The 20,093-nt window shown below is 58.1% G+C and overlaps 1 protein-coding gene across 2 annotated transcripts in view; it reads right to left on the bottom strand.

The window, feature by feature from the left end:
• Window positions 1–215: 215 nt before the first annotated feature.
• Window positions 216–20,093, bottom strand: part of PAX7 (paired box 7) — a 96,051-nt gene continuing 76,173 nt past the window's right edge. For both annotated transcript variants that reach the window (XM_039229061.1, XM_039229062.1), the window contains exons 8-9: window positions 7,147–7,393; window positions 216–331 (exon numbers count right to left, since the gene is read on the bottom strand). In XM_039229061.1, the coding sequence (XP_039084992.1) occupies window positions 216–331; window positions 7,147–7,393 (363 nt within the window). The remainder of the gene's footprint in view (window positions 332–7,146; window positions 7,394–20,093) is intronic.

Below are 20,093 nucleotides of genomic sequence, written 5' to 3'. Positions count from 1 at the left end.
TCTCCAGAAACCTCCCGGAGAGAGAGTAGAAGGGCAGACTCCAGGGGGGTCGCTCCGGGTTCCTAAGTGAACGGTAGACTGGCTGCACATCTCCAGAGGGCTGGCTACCAGAAGGGAATGGGACCCCCGGGTGATGAGAGGGCTGGGCTGGGAGGCTCTCAGGGACCAGTGAGGGCTGGGCTGGGACTTGGTCTGGGGCGAGTCGCCCCGGGGCCTTAGTAGGCCTGGCCGGTTTCCACAGGCAGGAGTCCCAGCACAGCAGAGTGCTCCCCGAGCTTCATGCGACGCTGTGTGGAGAGGCTCACGTTTTTGGCCAGGTAATCAACAGCAGCTGGAAAAGAAAAAGAGACACCCTTAGAAATTGAGGTTCTTTTTGACTATTCTTCCATCTGCCCCATATCCATCATCCATCCATGCGTCCATTCTTCCATCCATCCATCCATTCACTCTTTTGTCCATCTATCCACCTATATTTCCTTCTATTCATCCACCTATCCATCCATCCATCCATCTATCCACTCTTCTGTCCATCTATCTACCTGTCTTCCTTCCTTCCTTCCTTCCTTCCTTCCTTCCTTCCTTCCTTCCTTCCTTCCATCCATCCAGTCAGTCAGCCAACCAACCAATCATCCATCCATCCATCCATCCATTGATTCATCCATTCACCCTTCTGTCCATCTATCCACCTATTCTTCCTTCCTTCCATCCATCCATCCATCCACCCATCTCTTCATGAAGCTCTTTCTCTCACCTCCTCTCTAACCATTAAGCAAATCTTTACTTAAAACTTTTATTTGCCCAGCTCTCTCACAGGTTCTGTGGAAAAGTATAGAGGACTCCACATTGCTGAGAGAATGCGTTCCCTTTCCAACACGCCTGTACATATGCCTGCTATGGGGGGTGTCCAGTGAGTCCCATGGAGCCCAGGTGGTCATGAGGAAAAGATCCTTCTTTCTTCTCTGGAGCCTGCGCCCAGCTCATGGATGAGACAGCAACATCCCTTACAACCCTTACTCAAAGATGAGCCAAGGGATACATGCAGACCGAGGAGCCAGGGACTTGATATGCTGGGAGCTGAGACCTTTAGCCTTGACATTCTGGCCATCCAGAGGGATGATGAGAGTCTGAGAATATGTGTGCATGTGTGTGTGTGTGTGTGTGAACAGCGGAAACAACAATCTGTGTAGTAATGGGTGCTAACATGAATGTTCACACATGAATAACATTCACACATGTACGTGTGGATAGATGTGGATGAGCCGCAGGTAGTTGTCAGTGTACATGTGTGCGCAGCGTGACGGCTAGGTCTGTGTGTGCACATGCTGTCTCGACTCTACTAACTGTGTCTGCCTGAGGCTACAGCAGAGATCAGCTCTGACCAGATGATTTGATTGGCATGTGACTGAGGCCTCTTGGCTACCTCCCAACCTGGGATCCATGGCCAAGGCCAAACCCACCCCTGGGACCTCTTGGATCCAGAGGTGAAAGGAAATGTAATGACTACTGCCCTGGACTCATGAGGCCTGACCCAATACTCTACCCGGCCCCTGCCCGCTGAGGGGCCCTCTAACACTCTACATGCCTCTCAAAGTTGAGGGCTCCTGCCTAGGGCTGGTGGGTAGAGCCAGGTGTGGGCCCGGCCAGAGACAAGGCCCAGTGAGTTCGGAAAGATCAGTAATTGAGACCATATTCCCTCAGGGTTCAAATCCTGCACCTGCCAACTTTTAGTGTGCGATGTGGGGCATACCATCTCACCTATACAGGCCTCAGTTTCCTCGTCTGTTAAAGGGGGGTAACCACAGCACCTAGGTTGAAGAACTGTGGGGAGAAAGTGAGAAGATGCACATGAAGAGTTTAGCATTGGGCCTGGTACCTGGTGAGCTCAGAGGCCTTGGGCTCTCATAGGATTGGGATTTAGTGAGCAGATGTGACCTTTGATAGAAGCAAGAAGGAAAGGAACAGTGAATGGGGCAGTCTGGAGTCCCAACTATCTCCTGGGCATGCAGCTTTGGGCAAATCATGTTGCCTCTCCAGGCCTGTCCCCCATCTGTAAAATGGGTAGAGCAAGTCCCAGCCTCCTCAAGGCCAGTTATGAGGCTCAAATGAGATGATATGCTTTAAGATGCTGGGCACAGAGAGCTCAGGGTTTGCACCCAGATTCCTAAAGCATATGCAAATGTCCTGGGGTTTTTCTTTTTTGGAGTGGCTGGGCCCTCTGTTCCTTAGCTTCCCAGGCTCCAGGGCCTGAGCTGAGGCTCCGGGTGCTGCCCCTATTGTCACTCAGCCTCCAGGCTCCCGGCTGGTAGCACAGAAGGGGTGGTGGTAGAAACCATCCCCTCACTCCGATGGTGGGAGGTGGTGGTAGAAACTTCAATCTCTGGATCTCTGGCCTCAGGGGGAGCCTGCACTTCAGGCATCTCATCTCTGCTCCTTGGAGCAGGTCTTGGGGGGTGGGGCAGGGCCTGACCTTGAGGAAGTAGTCGCACCTGCGCGATCTCACTTAATTCTCACAACTACCAGGCTGGGAGTCCCACCATCCCATTTTATAAGTGATGGAGCCAAGGCCCTGCCCTAAGAGACTGTGGACCTTGGAAGGTCACATGGCTCTCAGGCTGTGGAGCCGGATTCAAACCCAGGGGGTCTGATGCCAGCGCCCAGCCAGCGTCCTACAGGATGACTTCGGCGTGCGTGCTATAGAGGAGGGTATGAAGCACTCCACACCCCAAATCTTGCCTGCGCCTTGTTTTCGACTCCGGGACACGCGAGTGACTTGTCCAAGGGCACACAGCCAAGGCAGGGGGAACTCTCCTGACTCACCAACGCCTCTGCCTTCTCCCCTGTATTCCACTTCATGCCAAACTCTGCCAGTGTCGGCAGCTGTCCCGGGGGGTGGAGTGGAAAGGCCTGACTCAGACGAACCATCAGAACAACAAAGCCTGATCCCTCACACACTGAGCACTTTCCATGGGGCTCGGCAGACATGGTCTCATTTCATTTCCCTCCAGCCCCGTGGTTTAGGTACAGCTGCTCCCATTTTACGAAGCTGGAAAACTGAGGCACAGAAAGATTGCTGACTCACAGTCAGGCACAGCATGTGAGACGGAGGAACACAAATTTGTCCCGCTTGTGCCTCTGGTCACTTCGTCTCCTCCTTTTTAGCCTCTCCCGGCAGGCAGCCAGGGTCCAGCACACAGTATGACCTTCCCCAGGCCCTGCCCAGGTGGGCAATTTGACCCCAAGGAGCCCAACTTTACTAACGGCCGGCCAACTTCAAGGGCACCCTTCGTGCACAGCGCCTGCCTCTCCCTGGGGTCGAGCCGGGGGCCAGATAGGGCAGGGCTGTGACATTTCTCATTACAGCCTCTGTCAGTGGCCCTCCCTGTCCCTCTGTCTCTCCGTGTCCCCTCTCCTCTGCCTTGTGCCTGCGCCTGGGCTCTAAACATCTCAAATTAGATTAATCGGGAGTTGGCAGGAGATGCCAACCAGTAAACAAATCTCAGCCGTCAGCGCCTCGTCAGCCCACGGCCCCAGAGGAGGGCCCTTCTAGCCACAAATTCTTATTAGACTTGTCAGATCTATTAAAATTCTTTTCACACTTCTGCGTTCTATCAGCCCCATCATTAGTACGGCCCTGGCCTCTGGGAACACCAGGGCCATATTAATCCGCCGTGTGCCCCGTCCCTGCCCCCTGCCCCCACCCCCTCCCGGGACAGAAGAGACAGACAGATGGACAGATAACGGCCGGGAACAGGAAAAGGTGTGGAGGTGGCCCTGGGAAGACAAGAGGCCTAGGGAGAGGAGCAGACTCTCCGGCAGGAGGGTTTGGCCACGTGTGCCCTCTAAGCACACTTTCGAGGGAGGCTCTCTGAGGTCAGGGCCGTCGGCGTGGCAACGTTCACAGCGATGCCGGTACCCTCTCTGGGATCCATTTCCTCACCTGTCTGTACACCGCAGAGCGCAGTCATGAGTGACAGGCCCCATAGTAGATGCCCACTGAACGGTTACCTAGCCTTCCTCTACACACGTATGTTTTGCATAATTATACCCCGAAGCCATGTACATATAAAGTCGTGAAGATGCGTATTGCTATTGAGTGTCTTACACAGGTTTGCGGTTTGGCCAAAAGAGAACTGGGTTGGAAGCTCAGGGGACCTGGAGTCCGCCATTCACCTGCTGTGTGACCTTGAGAAAGTCCTTGGCTCTCGCATCTATAGCCTGAGGACAAACATCGACTTCGGGTAGGGTTTTGAAAATGGCGGGAAATGAGCCTGTGATTTGCCCGGTGCCTGAGGGCTAAACTCATGCATGGGACAGGTGTGAGCAGGTGACAGGTGGACCTAGACCTGCACAGCAGCTGTTTGGGACGTGCACGCTTTTGCACGAGGACTGGGAGCCCTGCCGCAGGCGTACCAGTCACCCGTGAACATGGGGCATGGGGTCAGTGGGGACACGATGGGTCCCTGTCCCTGGCTGTCCAGGAATGTCAAAGGTGAGGAAGACGGCCCAGTGGAAAAACTTTGGGAGTCAGATCCCTGGACTCCCATTTCCCAGACAGCAAAACTGAGGCTCTGAGAGGCAGGGTGACTTGGTGGCAGAATTAGCGGTTGTGGGGCCAGCACTCCCACGTGCCCCTCCCAGCCCAGCCCTGGAGTCTTGGGGTGGGGTGGGGTCTGCCCTGGGGCTCCCTCTGGGTGCGCCTGGGACATACGGTTCAGGAGCTCTGAGCCATACCCCCTCCTCCTGAGGATGCAGGGGTGGGGGGAGGGAGGCCGGGCTGCAGCTAGATGGGGAGAGTGAGGAGGACGCAGGGGAGGGGAAATCACTCTGGCCGGCCTCTTCCCCAGCAAAGGGGGAACAAATACTCCTTTCTCGCCTCCTGGGCCCTTTCCCTTTTGATCGCCCCCGCCTTGTAGCCCCCACGCTGACTCTGGGGTTAATTTTATTTCCGACTTGGGCAGGCGCCCCGCAGCAGGGCACGGGGCTCGGGTGTGACTAACGCCTGCCCCGGGCCGGGGCTGCTGCCTCCGCCTCTAAACTCTTTATCAAGAGCATGTGTCTGCTGTGTCTGGGAGCACGGGCCGGGCGGGGCCTCGCCTTGGCCCCTCTGGAAATGCTCGCACGCACACGCGCACCCCGCTCTCCACCATCCCTGCACGCGTGTTCCACCCCCACGCACCTCCTCCTCGCACACGCAAGCGCACACGGGCAACATCACACACACAGGCAGCATGCGCACACGCCCAGATGCACAGCTGCACACGGGGCCACACGGGACCACGTGGCCACGCCTGCGTACACACATTAGCATCCGCACCCCCATATGGACACGCTGCACATATATTGTACGCACCTGTACGCACGTACTCTAAAATACGTACACACCCACAGACACTCGGGCATCTGCGCACATCTGAATGCACACGTATAGACACGTACATATGACCACACACGTCGGCACGCTCCCGCACACCTCTCCACACGTGCACGCCTGCTGACTACACAGGTCCACGGAGTGACGTACCGTCACATCTAACACCCAGGCATACACGCACTCGGTCACACGTACACACCTGAGTGTACAGTTCAACATGCGCGTATGTATTATGGACACATACCCTCACGACCAAGTGTGTGCACTTGAGTGTTCAAATACAAATTCACATGCACATGACGGGGACACGGCTTGCTCATTTAAACTCAGATATGTGAACGGTCGTGCGTACATATGTGCCACTCACACACCCACACATACATGTACCCACACACAGAAGTGTGCACGCACACACGTATGCTGAACTACACCACACACACGAATCATGTGTATCTGTGATGCGTGCACTCACACTCATGCACACGCATGCGTGCACGTATATATCGAACACACACATACATGGGGCAGAAGCCGTGAACACGGCCAGGAGGTGGAGGCCGGCACAGCTGGCCCTCATTTAGCTGTGGAGGCCAAGGCCGTTTGGGGAGGAGTGTTTGGTGTGGGGGCAGGAAGCAGAGGTCACTGAGGCCGGGCGGGGGCTGCTGCGGAGGTGGGGACAGGGTGGCCTTGGGCTGGGACCTCAGCCTCTCACCACACGCCCTTCTGATTAGTTTGACACCAGCGGGCGAGGCCTTCGCCAACAGGGGGGCAGGAGGGGGGCCCGGTGACCTCGCCTCCCTGGGCCTTTCCGCCTGCCCTGTCGCTGCCCCGTCTGGCAGCTGGGGGCTGCGACCGGGTCTGCCTTTTGCAGCCTTTGGTCTGAGGGTCTGCTGCCCACCGCCTCCAGGCAGGACGCCAGGGGGATGGTGGTTGGGGAGGGCGTGGGAGACCGGCTCTAAGCGCAGGGTGGTCAGAGCTGAGGATGGAGTGGGGGGGGGGCAGGAGAGAGATCAAAACACAGCTATCCCCACACCCAGGGGGCAGAAAGGGGCAGGGTGCCTGGCATCGCTCTGTCCAACGTGACAGCCCCCAGCTTCATGTGGCCATCGAGCCCCTGAAACGTGGCCATGCAACTGAGGAACGGAATTTTACATTTTAATTTAATTTCATCTAACGTAACCGTTAACACCGCGACCTGATCTTGCTTCGCGGTTGGGAAACTTCGTAGTGCATTTGGAACCACGTGGGTGTGTAAATCTGCCTTTCTCAGTTGTCATTTCAGGAAATTTTAACACAGGCCAAGTACTTCCAGTGAAAACTTAGCATCTGTGTTCAAACGGGCTGGATTTCAAAGACGCAGCGTGAACAAGGAATGTGAAGCATCCCATTCACAACTTCGTGTGCACCACGTGGCAAAACGATCATCATTTCAGATACGCTGGGTCACACAAAATATGTTGGTAGAAATAACGGCACTTGCTGCTGCTTAACATTTTAAGCCGTGGCTGCTAGGAAAGTTTAAATGCCACTTGTGGCTCTTACTAGGCTTCTATGGGGTGACACCGCCCTAAGGCCACGTGCGTAGCGCGAGTGCAGGGGCCTGGCTCGGCATCACCTTAGGGACAACGGTCTATCCGGTCTGGGCCTCAATGTCCTCATCTGCAAAATGGGCGCCCCCACCCCAACACCGGCTTGCAGCTTCCTGCAAATCAACAGACCGTCCCCGGAGCGGGGCAGGGGTGGGGACGGGAAGGTCCGGGGCACCAGGCACTCACTCTGGCCGTACTGGCCGTACTGGTAGCCAGCCACGGGGTCCACGCCGTAGCCGCTGGTGCTGTAGGTGGGCGGGCAGTAGGACTGGGAGGTGGGCAGGCTGTCTCCCGCCTTGATGGAGTCGGCCCGCTGGCTGCAGCTGGCTGAGATGGAGGTGGCCGGGTCCAGACCGCCGTGCAGCGGGGAGATGGAGAAGTCGGCCTGCGGCTGTGGCGGCACCGCGCTGGGGTTGCCCAGAATGCTCATGACCTGCGGGGGAGAGACCATCAGTGCGGACGAGCGGCAGGTGTGGGGGGGGGGCTCAGAGGACGGACCCCGCGACACGTGTGTGTGGCGGGGGGTGAGCGTGGGCGGGGGGGACGATGCCAGGCGGGCCCCGAACAGGCCTTTGCTGGGGTGGCTCCCTCGAGGTCCCCACACAGCACCGAGGTCCTCAGTTTTCCTGGTTTGCTCGCCCTGGTGGGTAGGATGGTTCGTGGTTTCTCCTGGTTAGGTCCTGACCTATGGGGGGCCCCGCACTCTTCGGCTCTGGGATGTCCCCATGGCCTGGCTCCAAGGAGCACCTTGTGCCCATGTGATGAATGAATGAATGAATGAATGAATGAACGAACGAACGAACGAACTAGCTGACTCTGTCTCTCCCATCAGACAGGGGCTTCCCCAGGACAGGAAACTGCGCCTCCCCTGTCAGACATGGAGGCCCCCATCTTCCGGCACAAAGGTGACAGCAGTACTCCCGATCCGGCTGGCCTCCCCGTGGTAGGCCTGCCGCGCTCTTGACTTTGCCATCCTGCCCTACAACACCAACACCCGCGGCCAGTGCTTTTGAATAGCGTCGCAGGTACCCTACCTTGACTCTGGGAGCTCTCGGCGGTCTGTGGCCGTCACCCCTTCCCTGCTTGGCCCATACAGCAAGTGGGAACTCACCATCGGTGCTGGGAACCCAGACCGGCACGGGTGAGGCTCATCTCTGTAAACTCAGCTTAAAGACCTTGGTGCTGGTTCCCTGGGGTGTTCACTTGTTCATTCAACAAACATGCACTGATGGTGATTATGGTCCCAGGATTTCAGAGAAGGAAGAGCCATGATCCCCACCGTGGGGAGGCAGCTAAGGGCACGGCATCTCTGCTAGGAAGTGGTGAGGGGAATGACAGGGACAGCTCTCAGGGGGCTCTGGGAGCCCAGGGGACGGGGCTCAGCCAGCCTAGAAGTCCAGGAGAGCTTCTGGGGCAGGTGACAGTGGCTGTCCAGCTCTCCAGGGGAGAGAGTGGGGAAAGGCGGTGCAGACCGCTACATGGGAGCATGGGTGCCCCGCTCAGTCCAGAGAGATGATGGAGAGGCAGATCCTTGGGGGCTGACCTGCTGGGCCCAGGACCCTGGCGATGCCACCCCTTATAGGAAGGAGGCCGCAGGGCCGGGAGGGACCTTGCTGCTATGGTGCCCAGCAGCATGAGCTGAAGAGTCGGGCTGCGGCCCGTGCTGGGCACGTGGGCTGTGCTCTCTGATTTCTCCACTGGCTTCCCGGGAGAAGACAGGCTAGGGGCATTCGATCCATGACCTTGTGGCCAACTAGATATCTTCTGGAAACTTCTACCCTCTCATTTGTGACTTGTCTCTGCCACAGGCACCGAGGCACGGCGGGGGTTGAGGGCATGGATGTGGAATCCTCAGGCCAAGGTCAGCCCCTAAGCTTCTCTACTCACTAGCTGCTCAGCCTCCAGTGTCCCTTGCCTTCTGTGACTGCCCGCAGTCCTATGGAAAAGAGAGGGGGACTGTCCCTAAGTCAGAGGGTGACAGGGAGGAGAGGGGGCGTCTGCGTGCAGAGGGCTCCGCACCTGCCCAGCCCTCCGGAAACAGGAGCCCAGCCCCCCTAAGCCTCCCCTTCCCTTTTTCCTCCCCTTCCTTCCTCCTGGCATGAACTCAGGTGAGTCTCCCAATCCAGGGCCCTACAGAGATGTGTGGGGCCGAGTTATGAGCCCCTTCCCCAGATGAAATAACTGAGGCCTTCAAAAGCTTGTGGCTTCTTCAGACTTCATGGCAAATCTTTGGGGACTTCGAGGTCCAGAGGCCTGAGCCCACCCACCTGATAAGGTCAGAACTGCCTGTCAAGGATGAGTGTGGGCATCTGGCCTCTTCAGAGATAGGTTCTCATTCCAGGGGCTGGTAGCCACTGGCGTGTGTGTGTGTGTGTGTGTGTGTGTGTGAGTGGGGTGGGGTCATGAGCACAGCCTCTCCCTGCCCCTTCCGTCCACGCCCCCAGCACAATCCCCTGGGGTCACCCCCCCCTGTCTTTTCACTACCCACGTGCCGAGCCAGAGTCAAGGGCACTGGGACCCAGGGGCTAGTCTTTGCCTCCTCCGCAGCAGGTGGGCTAAGGTGGGACCTAATGGCGCATCAGCCACGTCTACACAGCAAAGACACACAGGGACGAGTGTGGGAGATGGGGAGAGTCTAGGCGGGTGTCCACGGAGCCTCCCAAACTCACCCTCTGCCATGGGAGCATCCGTGTAGAGGTGCAGGGGTGATGGCCAAAGGGGCCCATATGCAGGGCCGATGGCCAGAGGGGCCCATGAAGGGGGTGGTGTGAGGACGTCTGATGCCGGACCATGTTCGTTGCTTTCCGACTGTGGAGACGGTTCTCCTGGGTCTGGGGAATTCGGGGTGTGTGCTTCCCGGAGGGGGGGTGGATCTCAGGGCAACTCCGGAGTCGGCACTCGCCAGGGACTTAGGAGACCTGATTCTCTTCCACGTTGCCCGTCAGCTTCCCAGTCGAGACCCTACTTTCCATCTAAGAAAATCACCACCCACCCCAAGGCCCCCATACAAACACTGACCTTGCTCTCCCTTCCAGGGAGGCCTGGACTCTGAGAATAGGCTCAGAGGCTCGGGGAAACACAGAGGCCTCATTTCCCTTCCTTCAGGGGGGTAACTGTGGGGGGCGGGGAGACTCTGGGAGGGTTTGTCAGCTCCGGGGAGACTCCAGTCTAATCCTCCCCTCCCGCACACCACCACGATGCCAAGCTCACAAGAGGCAATGGACGGGGTGGGGGGTAACAGGGGGGAGGGGAGGATTGGGGGAGGGGAGGAACAGCAGGAGAGAATGAGCAGATTCAGGGATGGGCTGGGAGCCACACAGAGACCGGCAGAGAACTACCACAAGTCTGACCACAGCACTCAAGAATTATCAGTGGCTCCCCATCACCTCCCAGATAAACAGGACAAAGTCTTCTTGCAATCAGAGCACTATGGGCCTGTCCCAGCTTCTTTCCCTCTTCCCGCCTTACACTGTGGGCCCCCGCTACCCCAAATAATATGGTTCCCCAAAGATATCCGCTATTCATTCACTTATTCATTCAGCAAACACCATGGAATGCTACCATGTGCCGGGCTGCAAACCAGGCTGGGCTGGGAGCTCTTTGGGGACAGGATGGGACTGCGGCTCACCTGCCTCTGCAGCCCCAGCACCTACACTATGCCTGATGTGGGCTATGAGCCCAGAAAAACCCAGTTGAATTCGTGGATATCACTTAACAAATATTTAGTGAACACCTATTATGTGCCAGACGCCGAGTTAGGCACTGAGGACACTGCAATGAGCATCCACGACTCTGCGGCCTCCTGGAGCCACCAGTCTAATGAAGGAGGCCAGACAACAAACAAATGATACAATTTCTGATACTGAGAAGTGCTAGAGAGGAAAACTAAAGGGGGGGTGGTGGAATTGGCAGGTAAGACCACCCCACAGAGGGGATATCCAAGATAAAAAAGACCCAGCCATGGGGAGATGTAGCGGAAGAGCATTCCCGGCAGACCTATCAGCAAGTGCAAAGGCCCTGAGGTGGGGACACACACAGCAGGTTTAAGAAGTAGCAAGGAGGTCAATGTTGAGTGAAATCCTGAGAGCTGCAAGGCCTCCCGGGGCCGTCCGTCAGAGAGGGCTGGTGTGGTGCCCAGTGGCTTTGGGAGGCCTTGGACCCTGGGCCATTAACAGGCGGCTCAGAATCAGCTCAGGCCCAGGGAGATTTTCCTGTAATGGGATTTGTTCAATGGGATTTGCCCTGGAACATCAAATCAAATCCACATCTGGGATAGGTGTGAATGGGGATGTGAGGCGTCCGCTTACTCTCTCCCAGAGTCCCTGGCGGCCTGCGGATCAAAAGGCTTCCATTTCATCTAACCCCCTGTCTCTAGGCATGGCAGTTTCCAAACATGTGGGGGACAGGACCCAACTGAAGAGAGGTGGGATCGCTGACTCCTTGAGCAAATAGGCTATTAGTACCCCTATTTTGCAGATGGGGAAACTGAGGCACGGAGAAGTGAAATCACAGAGATCGCATAGCCAGTAAGCGGCAGGGTTGGGATTTGAACCCGGGTCTCCTTGGCCCCTAGCTGTGTTCCTTCCCAACAGGCTGTGCTGGAGACCGTGGGGGAGGAGAGGCCCTGGGCAACCCTTCTGAGCGGGTCCTGTAGACCCAAGGGGCCCTCCATGCTCCCCATTTGGCCCGGGGATCCCGGGAGCCCCTCTTTGCCCACAGAAGCAGGAAGCGTTTGCCCAGGGTTAGGGGGCCCAGCTGAGAGGTCTGGGGCCTGCAAACTTTTGAACTTGAGGAAGTCCCAGTCTGATGCGGTAATCCACCCCCCTCAAGAATGCTAAGGCCTCTCCCCCAGTGGGTTTTACTTTTTTCCCGGTGACCTTGCTTTCGCTAATGTATTACTTCTTGGTACGTTACCGTTACTAACTCAAAATCAATACCGACCTCCACATCTGTAAGGTTTTATCTGAAGGCAAAGCTCCGGGCTGTCCGTCAGGCTGAGTGACAGCCATCCCTTCCTCTGCCCCCACCCGCCATGGCCCCCGCCCGCCCCCAGCCCCTTCCTCTCCCTCGGCTCTAAATCAGTCCCAGCCTCCACCAGACTAAATCAATAAGGGGCAGCCTCAGCCCCCTTCCGCCGCTGGGGAGAGGCTGGCAGGTTTGGGGGTGGGGGCTGCGGGGGGCGCGCCAGCCCTCCTTCCACATCCTCTGCTCGCCACCCCCTCCCCCGGGACGCGGTGGCGCGCTCCCCTCCTTTAAAAGAAGGGGATGGGAAAAATGTAATTAATTCCCTCCGCTCCTGAGCTGGCCCCAGGGCCTGGGACCGAGGAGGCAGAGCGGTGGGATCTGCACCCTCTGTGATAACCGAGCGCGCTTCGGGAGCGAGGCCGCAATTAGAAGGGGATCGCCCTGCCGGGGCTCCGTGGCAGGGTGCGGGGTGGGCGGCGGGGGCCGCAGAGGGACCCAGAGGAGAGAGGGAGGGGCAGGGATCAAGCCTGGAGAGGTCAAGGCAGTGGGACCTGGAGATGGGACCAGGGGCTGGGAGGAGGCCAAGGAGCACGTGGACCCGTGGGCCGGTCAGGGAGCCCCACCTGGGCACTGTCAGAGGGGACCCTGAGGCCGCAGAGGGACAGCAGTTTCACCCCACCCCCCACTCTGCACTCAGCCATCCAGTGCTCCCAGGGGCTTCCCTCCAGCACCGGGGCCCGAATATCTGCACTATCATCCACGCTCAGCCTGGGGTAAGCTGTGACCCTGGGCAGTTTCTTTAACCTTCTAGGGCTCAGTTTTCTCATCTGTATAATGGGAATGGCAATAATTGTAGCCACCTAGAGGGTCCCTCTAAGACTTAAACGGGTACGTGCACACTGAATGCCAAAGATGGTGCCAGGCACACAGTCTGTTCTCAGCGCCTGCTAGCTCTGTCTCCCCCACCCCCTGGATGGGAAGGGACCCTCCTGAGCTTGAAATCCACCCTTGAGGACAGACTCAGGGACCTCCTCCCTGACAAGGGAGCCAGGTGTGAGTCACGGGGCCAAGTCACACCTTCTCTCCGGCCTGGCAAGGCGCCAAAGGGCACAGGGCCCCTGGCAGAGAATCTGTGAAATCTCCAGCCGAGACCTGGGGAGGCCCCCAATTCACACACCTATACAATACACACACCTACACGCCGCACAGAGCAGCGCACGGACACCTTCGTGAGGACACACACCCTGAGTCCAGGAAGGTGAGGCGGCCCCAGGCGCCTCGTCTGGACCACCCGATAGCTCCCAGGGCACCTTCCCCCGCGCAGGCTTGCACAGAAGCACACGTGAGTACATATAAACCTGGGAGACGACCACATTCTCCCAGACGGGGAAACTGAGGCCCGGGGGGGCAGTGACTTCCACAGGCGAGCATCGCCACAAACTAACGGTAGCAGACAGCCCACCCCAGGCTTCTTGCTACTCCCTCCTGTCCTCGGCCTCGGGTCTGGACCAGCTGGGGGGACCCACTGAGCACTTTAATCCCCGACTTACGCCCTCTTTCTCCTGACTTCCAGGAGAGGTGAGGGCGGCCTGTTTTGGGGGGCAGCCTGTTCCCCACTGTCAGGAGAGAAGGCAAAGGGCACAGATAGCCGGCCGTGGAATACGATGCTGGAACTTTGGGGTTCGTGTCTCTGGGGCCGAGGGACTACCTGGGGCGCCCAGCCCAGGACTTGCCTGGCGCCCTGAGGGTCCGGGGCGGGGACTCCCTCACCGTGTCCAGGGGGAGCGCCTGGGGGCAGGCCGGGGGCCAAGCTGCCCCACTGCCTCGTCCCCCTGGCGGCCCCTCGGAGCCAGCTGGGGAGCCTGTAAAGCGCTGGCCCCAGGACCTCTCACCCTGCGGATTCTGACGCGCCGGTCTGAGGGTCTGGGCATCAGGAGGGGTGAAAGCCCGCCCCCCAGGTGACTCGAATGTGCAGCCACGTTGGCAAAGCGCTGCTCCCGAGCCACTGGCACTACTGCTTCACACACACGACAACAAGCGCAAATCCTCGCCCAGGCGGATGGGGGCACGCGTGAAAACGCAGCGACGCTCACGCCGACGCACACGGCCTGATGCAGGCAGCCCAACGCGCACGCGCAAAGGCTGACGCGCACGGAAGGGGGCACGTCCGCGCGCCGCCAGGCCACGTGCTCCGCGGATGCTCACGCAGGCAGACACGCTGACGCCTTCGCGGACGCCGCGGCCTCACCGCCCACGACCGCCGGCTCCCTGATGCGAGCCGACGGGCCTTAGCCCTGCTCCCGCCCCGGACGGACACCCGGACGCACTTCACACCCCCTCCCCTCCCCGGCCGCCCGTCCCGCGGTCTGTCCCCCAGCTCCACACTGGGATTACTGCAAGCGAGAAATCACCCACCCGGGCAGCCGAGCCCACCCCGCGCCCCCCTCTCTCGCTCACTCTTGGTAAGAGGATCGAGCCGCCTCCCCTCTCCCTGCCCCCTGTGGACAGCGGTAATGGGCTTCGGGTGCTGACTTTGAGCTTCCAAACAAGATTTCCTGCAGGTCTTCCTGTCCCTCCCCCTCCTTCGCCTTCCATCTCTCTGCTTATGGCTCCCACCCTCCCTCCACCATCCACATCTCAGCCGGGGGAGCAGGGGCTCGGCCTGGCCAGCAAGCGCCCCTCCCTCCTGCACCCGCCCCCTGGCCCCAGCCCCTCATACTCTTTTCTAAGCCTGGCTACTGCCATTCGCTTGCCAGGCACAGCGCCTTACAGTTTCCAAAGCATTTCCCTTCAAGCCTCAAGCCTCTTCTAGGAAGCAGTTACCCCACTTTTCAGAAGAGATACAGGCTTAGGGGGCTCACCCAGAGTCATCTGGGGAATGAGTGGCAACCCTCCAGCCCTGACTTCTAGTCCCATACTCTTGCCCTGCCCCCGACTGTGGTCTTCATTAACCATATACAGCCCCGGGTCAGTCTTAGGTCGAGAGATGTGCATGCCGTGGGTCTGCATGTGCATGCCGGTGTGGCATATGTGTGCTTATGCGAGAACAACACATATGTATGGGTACGTGTCCTGTCTGCCCCTCTAGCTGATCTCTCCAAGGGCGCACCCCAGGGCTGGGGGCCATATGGTCACTGACTGCCCTCTCTGATCGGTGGGGTACTAGCCATCCCCAAACTCCTTAAGGTTTTCTCTCCCTTCCATGTGGGAGTCCAACCCAGCAGACCTGAAAAGCCTCGGGGGGCGGCTCTGTCTGGTGGGGAGGAAGGCAGGCAGGAGGCTTTCTGCAGAGAAGGGCTTCAGCCTGGGCTTGGATCAAAACTGCCAGCATGTGGGAGATGACTCAGGAAGGCCACGTCGGAGAAGGTGGTGAGGCCATGGGCTCCGGACTCACCCAGAGGAAGCATTCAGCCTTACTGTGGCCCTGCCTTCTGCCCTGGGCACAGCCTGACCTTGACCCTGGATTTGGCCGAGGGCTGCTGGGGGCAGACTTGCTGTTCTAGTCCCAGTGCCTGGCACATAGTAGGTGCCCAACAAATATTGGTTGAGTGAATGAATGAATGAATGAATGAACTTATCTGTTATCCCCAGCACAGGGTCTGGCATAGAAGAGAGTGAATAAAAAGAATACATGGAGGGGTCATGTGGCACATGCATGCCAGCCCCTCAACTGAACAGGTTTCAGAGCCCGCTCCCCACCCCAGGGGTCCTTGGAGGCCTTGCTAAAGACCGTCTGGAAGCTGGGGTGGGGGGACGGGGGATGGACAGAAGACTTCTCACTGGTTGTCTAAGAAGTTAAAGATATTCATTCTCTCTCTCTCTCTCTCTCTCACACACACACACACACACACACACACACACACACTTCCAGTGTTTGCTCTATGAGATGTCAACCTCCAAAATCTGGAAACATCTAGAAACATCTAGAAGCACCGGAGGGGGGCTGGCTTTGGCATCCCCTCCCTGGGTGGTTCCGGGTTAGAAGGTGCCCATGCCAGGAGGAGCCCAAGGGCTCCTGGCCCCCAGCAGGGGCTGGAGCTAGCGGGTGCGGTGGGAGGAGCTAGCGCAGTGTGGTGGGATTCAGGGACCCTCTCTGATGGAGCGATAATGGCGGAGGGGGATTAGAGCCACCGCTCTGAGCGGCAGCCGGGTTGGAGAAGGAAGGGGCCGATCGCTGGGAAAGATATGACTATTTAAAGATAATGATTGCATAAATTTAATTAGCACACTTTCACGCGGCAAATGGCCGTTTTGTAATTAATGTATCTGGCCTTACTAAGCATGAAAGATCCCATCTCCTCCCCTCCCCTCCCGCTCCCCCTCCTCTGCGGCTCTAATGAAAGACAGAGAGCAAGTGACAGAAACAGTTTGTCAGTGGCTCCAGGTGTCAGGGGCCTAATTGGCTGAGCCGAGGGGAGGGAAGGGGTGGGAGGGCTGAGAGGGGGGACGGAGGGGGGGCCTCCTGGACTCCAGGGCCCAGGTTGGAAGAAGAGGAGGGTGGGGAGGCCCAGGGTTTTAAGCCCCCCTGGCGTGGGGGGTGCTCCCCACTGGTAATTGCCAGAGATGAGGACGCAGATTGGCCGTGGCAGGGAGTGAGTGGTGGCAGGGAGGCCTCGTTAGTACCTGGACGGACAAGCTGGCACATATCACAATGCGTTAAGGACTCACCACCATGATAGCTCAGGCCCCACGTCCCCTCTCTAAGAGGCAGAGTCCCTCTAGCGGATGGAATGAATGAATGAATGAATGAGCCTTGGTTTCCTTTTCTAGAAAATGGCCCTCGGTTATTGAGAGTCTCCAAAGGACAACTGATCAAAGGTATCATCATTAAGCACCTACTGTGTACCAAGCACTTACTATGGGCAGGCAGTACTGCCCTTCGTGCCTTACAACGGCAGTCAGAAGGATGGGCGCTTTAACCTTCCCGAAATCAGAATGTATTTTACCATCATCCGTGATGCCTTGCTGCGGCTGTAGCATAAAAGTCAGGTACCAATAGGGACAGAGCTGTGGGTGAAGCTCCTGTTGACAATTTCTGGTAAGATCAAGGAAGGGCCAGCATCAAATTGTCTAAGATTCAAAGGAATATGGGTATTGGCTGCTCTGTTACAGGTTGGGAAAATGAGGCTCATGGAAGCTAAGTAATTGGCCCCAGTCTACACAGTAAGTGGTGGGCCGGGACGTGAACTCAGAAGGTCTAATTCCAAAGACAATTCTCCCTTTAGCATCTACCTAAGGGGCCCACTGCAGGGTCAGCTAAGCACCTTTCCTGCCCCCATGGTGCCGACCCCCTGGCATCCCGGGTAAGAAGGCTGCCCGACTCCCTAGGAAAGCCTCTTTGTTAGGTGGGGACAGCTGTCATTCGCAGTGATGTCCTGCAAAGTCAGGGCTGCCCAGCTCTCCGGTAGGGTAATCGGGTAACAGAAGCAAGAGGGTGCCAGCCGTGATGGCCAAACTTTGTGCCCTTGGCCGCCTTGGGGCTGTGTGCACACCCGCCTCTCTGACAGTGACTGTCCCCCGTCTTCACCAGCTGCCCTCTGCCAGCCCCCTGCCCCGGCCTGCCCAGCTCCTGCCCCGCTTTCTCCGAGGGAGGCGGGGCAGGGAGGCCTTGAGCCAGCCAGGGCCCGGTGGAGCGGGGCCCAGCCAGCCCTCTCCTGGACCAAATTCAATTTCAAAGCTTAATGAGTTTGCAGAGGAGCCGGGTGAGCTCGCTGACGCTACTCTTTGCCGGCTGGGTGGTTCCCGGCCGGGCCAGCGAGCGCTCAGCGGCCCGGGCAGGGAGAGCCCTGGGCTCCATCGAGAGCGGCGGGGGCACTGAGCGAGTGAAAAATGTCAGAGCAAATTGCTCTTGACAGCGTTAATATCTGCACCTCATAGCAATAATTACATGTAAATAAATAGCAAAATCACACTCAGCTGGAGGCAGCTTGGGGAGGACGGACGCTGCTAAGGACCAGCTGGGGACCCGAGTGCTCTGCTCCATCCTTTTCTTCCCTTCTTAGTCTCTGCTCCCCTCCCCTCGCCCTCAACCGGATTCCCGCTGCCACACAGGACAGGGACCTCGAGCTCCTGGCCACTCATAGTAAAAATGGGAGGGAAATCGAAAACATTTTGGTTCCCCCCACCCCCATCTCATCCGGCTCTAGGGCAACAGCTGGACCAAGCATCCCCCCAACCTTTTCCTCCTCCCTCCCTGAACAGATCATTCTACCTGCGGGTCTTACAGGGAGGGGTCTCTGAAATCCACATCTCGGCCCTGACCAGCGTCCTGGGCACCCTCCTGGCTGCCTCCTGGCCTTGACCTCCACACGGCCAACCCCTGATCCAGGCAGCCACGCCATCACCCTCTCAGTCGCCCAGACCCCAGACGGCCAAGTCATCTTCACCCCCGCCCCGGCTCGGTCCCAACACCCACAATGCTGTGCAGCATCACCTGGTGGGGCAGAGTCGCCAGCCGAACACGGCGCAACTTCCTGGCGAGTCAACCCGACACGATGCTACTTTGTTCCGTTACCGCGGGCGACAGAGACGGTCGCACAGGGGCAAAAAATACAAACGTGCGTGCACGTCTGGGTTACTGCGTGCGTCCCCACAGCCCCCAGAGACCAAGCTCGACGGTGAGCAGGGGTGCTTTGGAGAAAAGTTTGAGAGGCCGGGTGCGCAAGCAGAGTCCCGTCCTGGTACCACGTCTGGGGGCCTGGGGGTTTCCTTTTGTGGTTTTTGTCTATAAAAGTGAGGATCTTGTCTCACCTGTGTCTGGAGTCACAGGACTTAGCAAAAAAAGGCTTCTGGGGGTGTTTGGAGGAAGGAGGAAGGAAATGGGAGCGGAAGGCGAGAGGAGGAAGGAAGGAAGGGACCCAGAGGCCCTGTCCTCAGGGGACCTGGCCTCCCTCCCACTTCCTGGCTGCGCCACGCACAGTTCCCACGAGTTGGGACAGCGAAGAAGGAGCATGGAGGGCCCTCCAGCTACCTCGCTGCCCGGCCTGCCTTGCTTGCACAGGGCAGGGAACGCAGACTCCATTCTTTGCGAAACAAAAATCTTCTCCAGAGCAGCCCCCGCATCCCACACCGTCTTATTTAGTTCACTGACTAATCCACTTATCGAGGATAAAGCGCCTGTGAATCCCCATTTGATAAAGGCAGTCACAAAATTAGCAAAACTGTGCCCACGGCTCCCACGTACCAAACAAACAAGAGGCTGGGGACGGCTGCGGAGAGAAGTTGTCTCGCTTTAGTCCCCGGGGCCCCGGAGAGATTCGGGAAGAGATAGCAGCTCTCTCACTGGCGCTGCAGGCTGGGAAGGCGATGCCATGGGTTTGCTATTCGGGAAGGGGGCTGGGCAAGGTGGGGACGGGAGCTGGAATGGAGTCCCTGCTCCGTCCTACACGCCCGCACCCCAACGCCAGCCCGGGTCCCCATCTCCCGTTACAACCCAGCTCCATGACTCTGCGCCTATCACACCTCCAAATATGGGTCCGTGACATTCGTCATCCTGGTGAGCAATTCTTCAGTGCCGCTCCGTGCCAGGCAGCGCTCCAAGCTTGTGTGTGTTAACTCGTTTGCTGCTCATGACAACCCTGTGATCTCGGTACCGCTGTCATCCACGGTTTATAGGAACAGAGAGGTCAAGTCACTTGCTTAAGATCACATGGCTGGTAGCCACTGCTCCCCACTGGAGCATTATTATTGAAAACTCTCCCATTCAACCCTGGCTGATTCAAAGCCAACCTACATCTCCAACCATGGTCCCCAGCCCTGACCACAGTCCCTCAGCCACCTGGTCATACCCCCAACTACTCACAGCCTCCCCTGCCACTGCGCAGAGCAGGCTGCTGAAGCCTGTAGGTCCGTCCCCTCCACACCCTGACAACTGTCAAGTTCACCTCCCTGTGCCACTGTCAGAGCCAGTTATTCCTCTGTGCCCCACATCCGCCATCAGGGGCTCTGGTATTGGGGCTGGGGGGGGGCTCCTCCTAGCAGAGCCCAGAGGTCTCCCCTATTTTACTCCAAAGGGCTCTGGGCACTTAGCTGACACCTCATCCTGCTCATGGCAGCAGGGTCATTAAGGCCATCACACAGATGGGAAAACAGAGACTGGAATAAAAAAATCGGCCGGAAGGGTGGTTTTGAGAAGTCTCTTCTCTGCTCCTGGTGGCTGGAGGAGGTCC

The sequence above is a fragment of the Hyaena hyaena genome, unplaced genomic scaffold (assembly GCF_003009895.1).
Source record: "Hyaena hyaena isolate Hyena2069 unplaced genomic scaffold, ASM300989v1 scaffold_35, whole genome shotgun sequence".
NCBI lineage: Eukaryota > Metazoa > Chordata > Mammalia > Carnivora > Hyaenidae > Hyaena > Hyaena hyaena.
The sequence above is the reverse complement of the archived record's forward strand: the minus strand, read 5'-3'. Positions and strand labels throughout refer to the sequence as shown.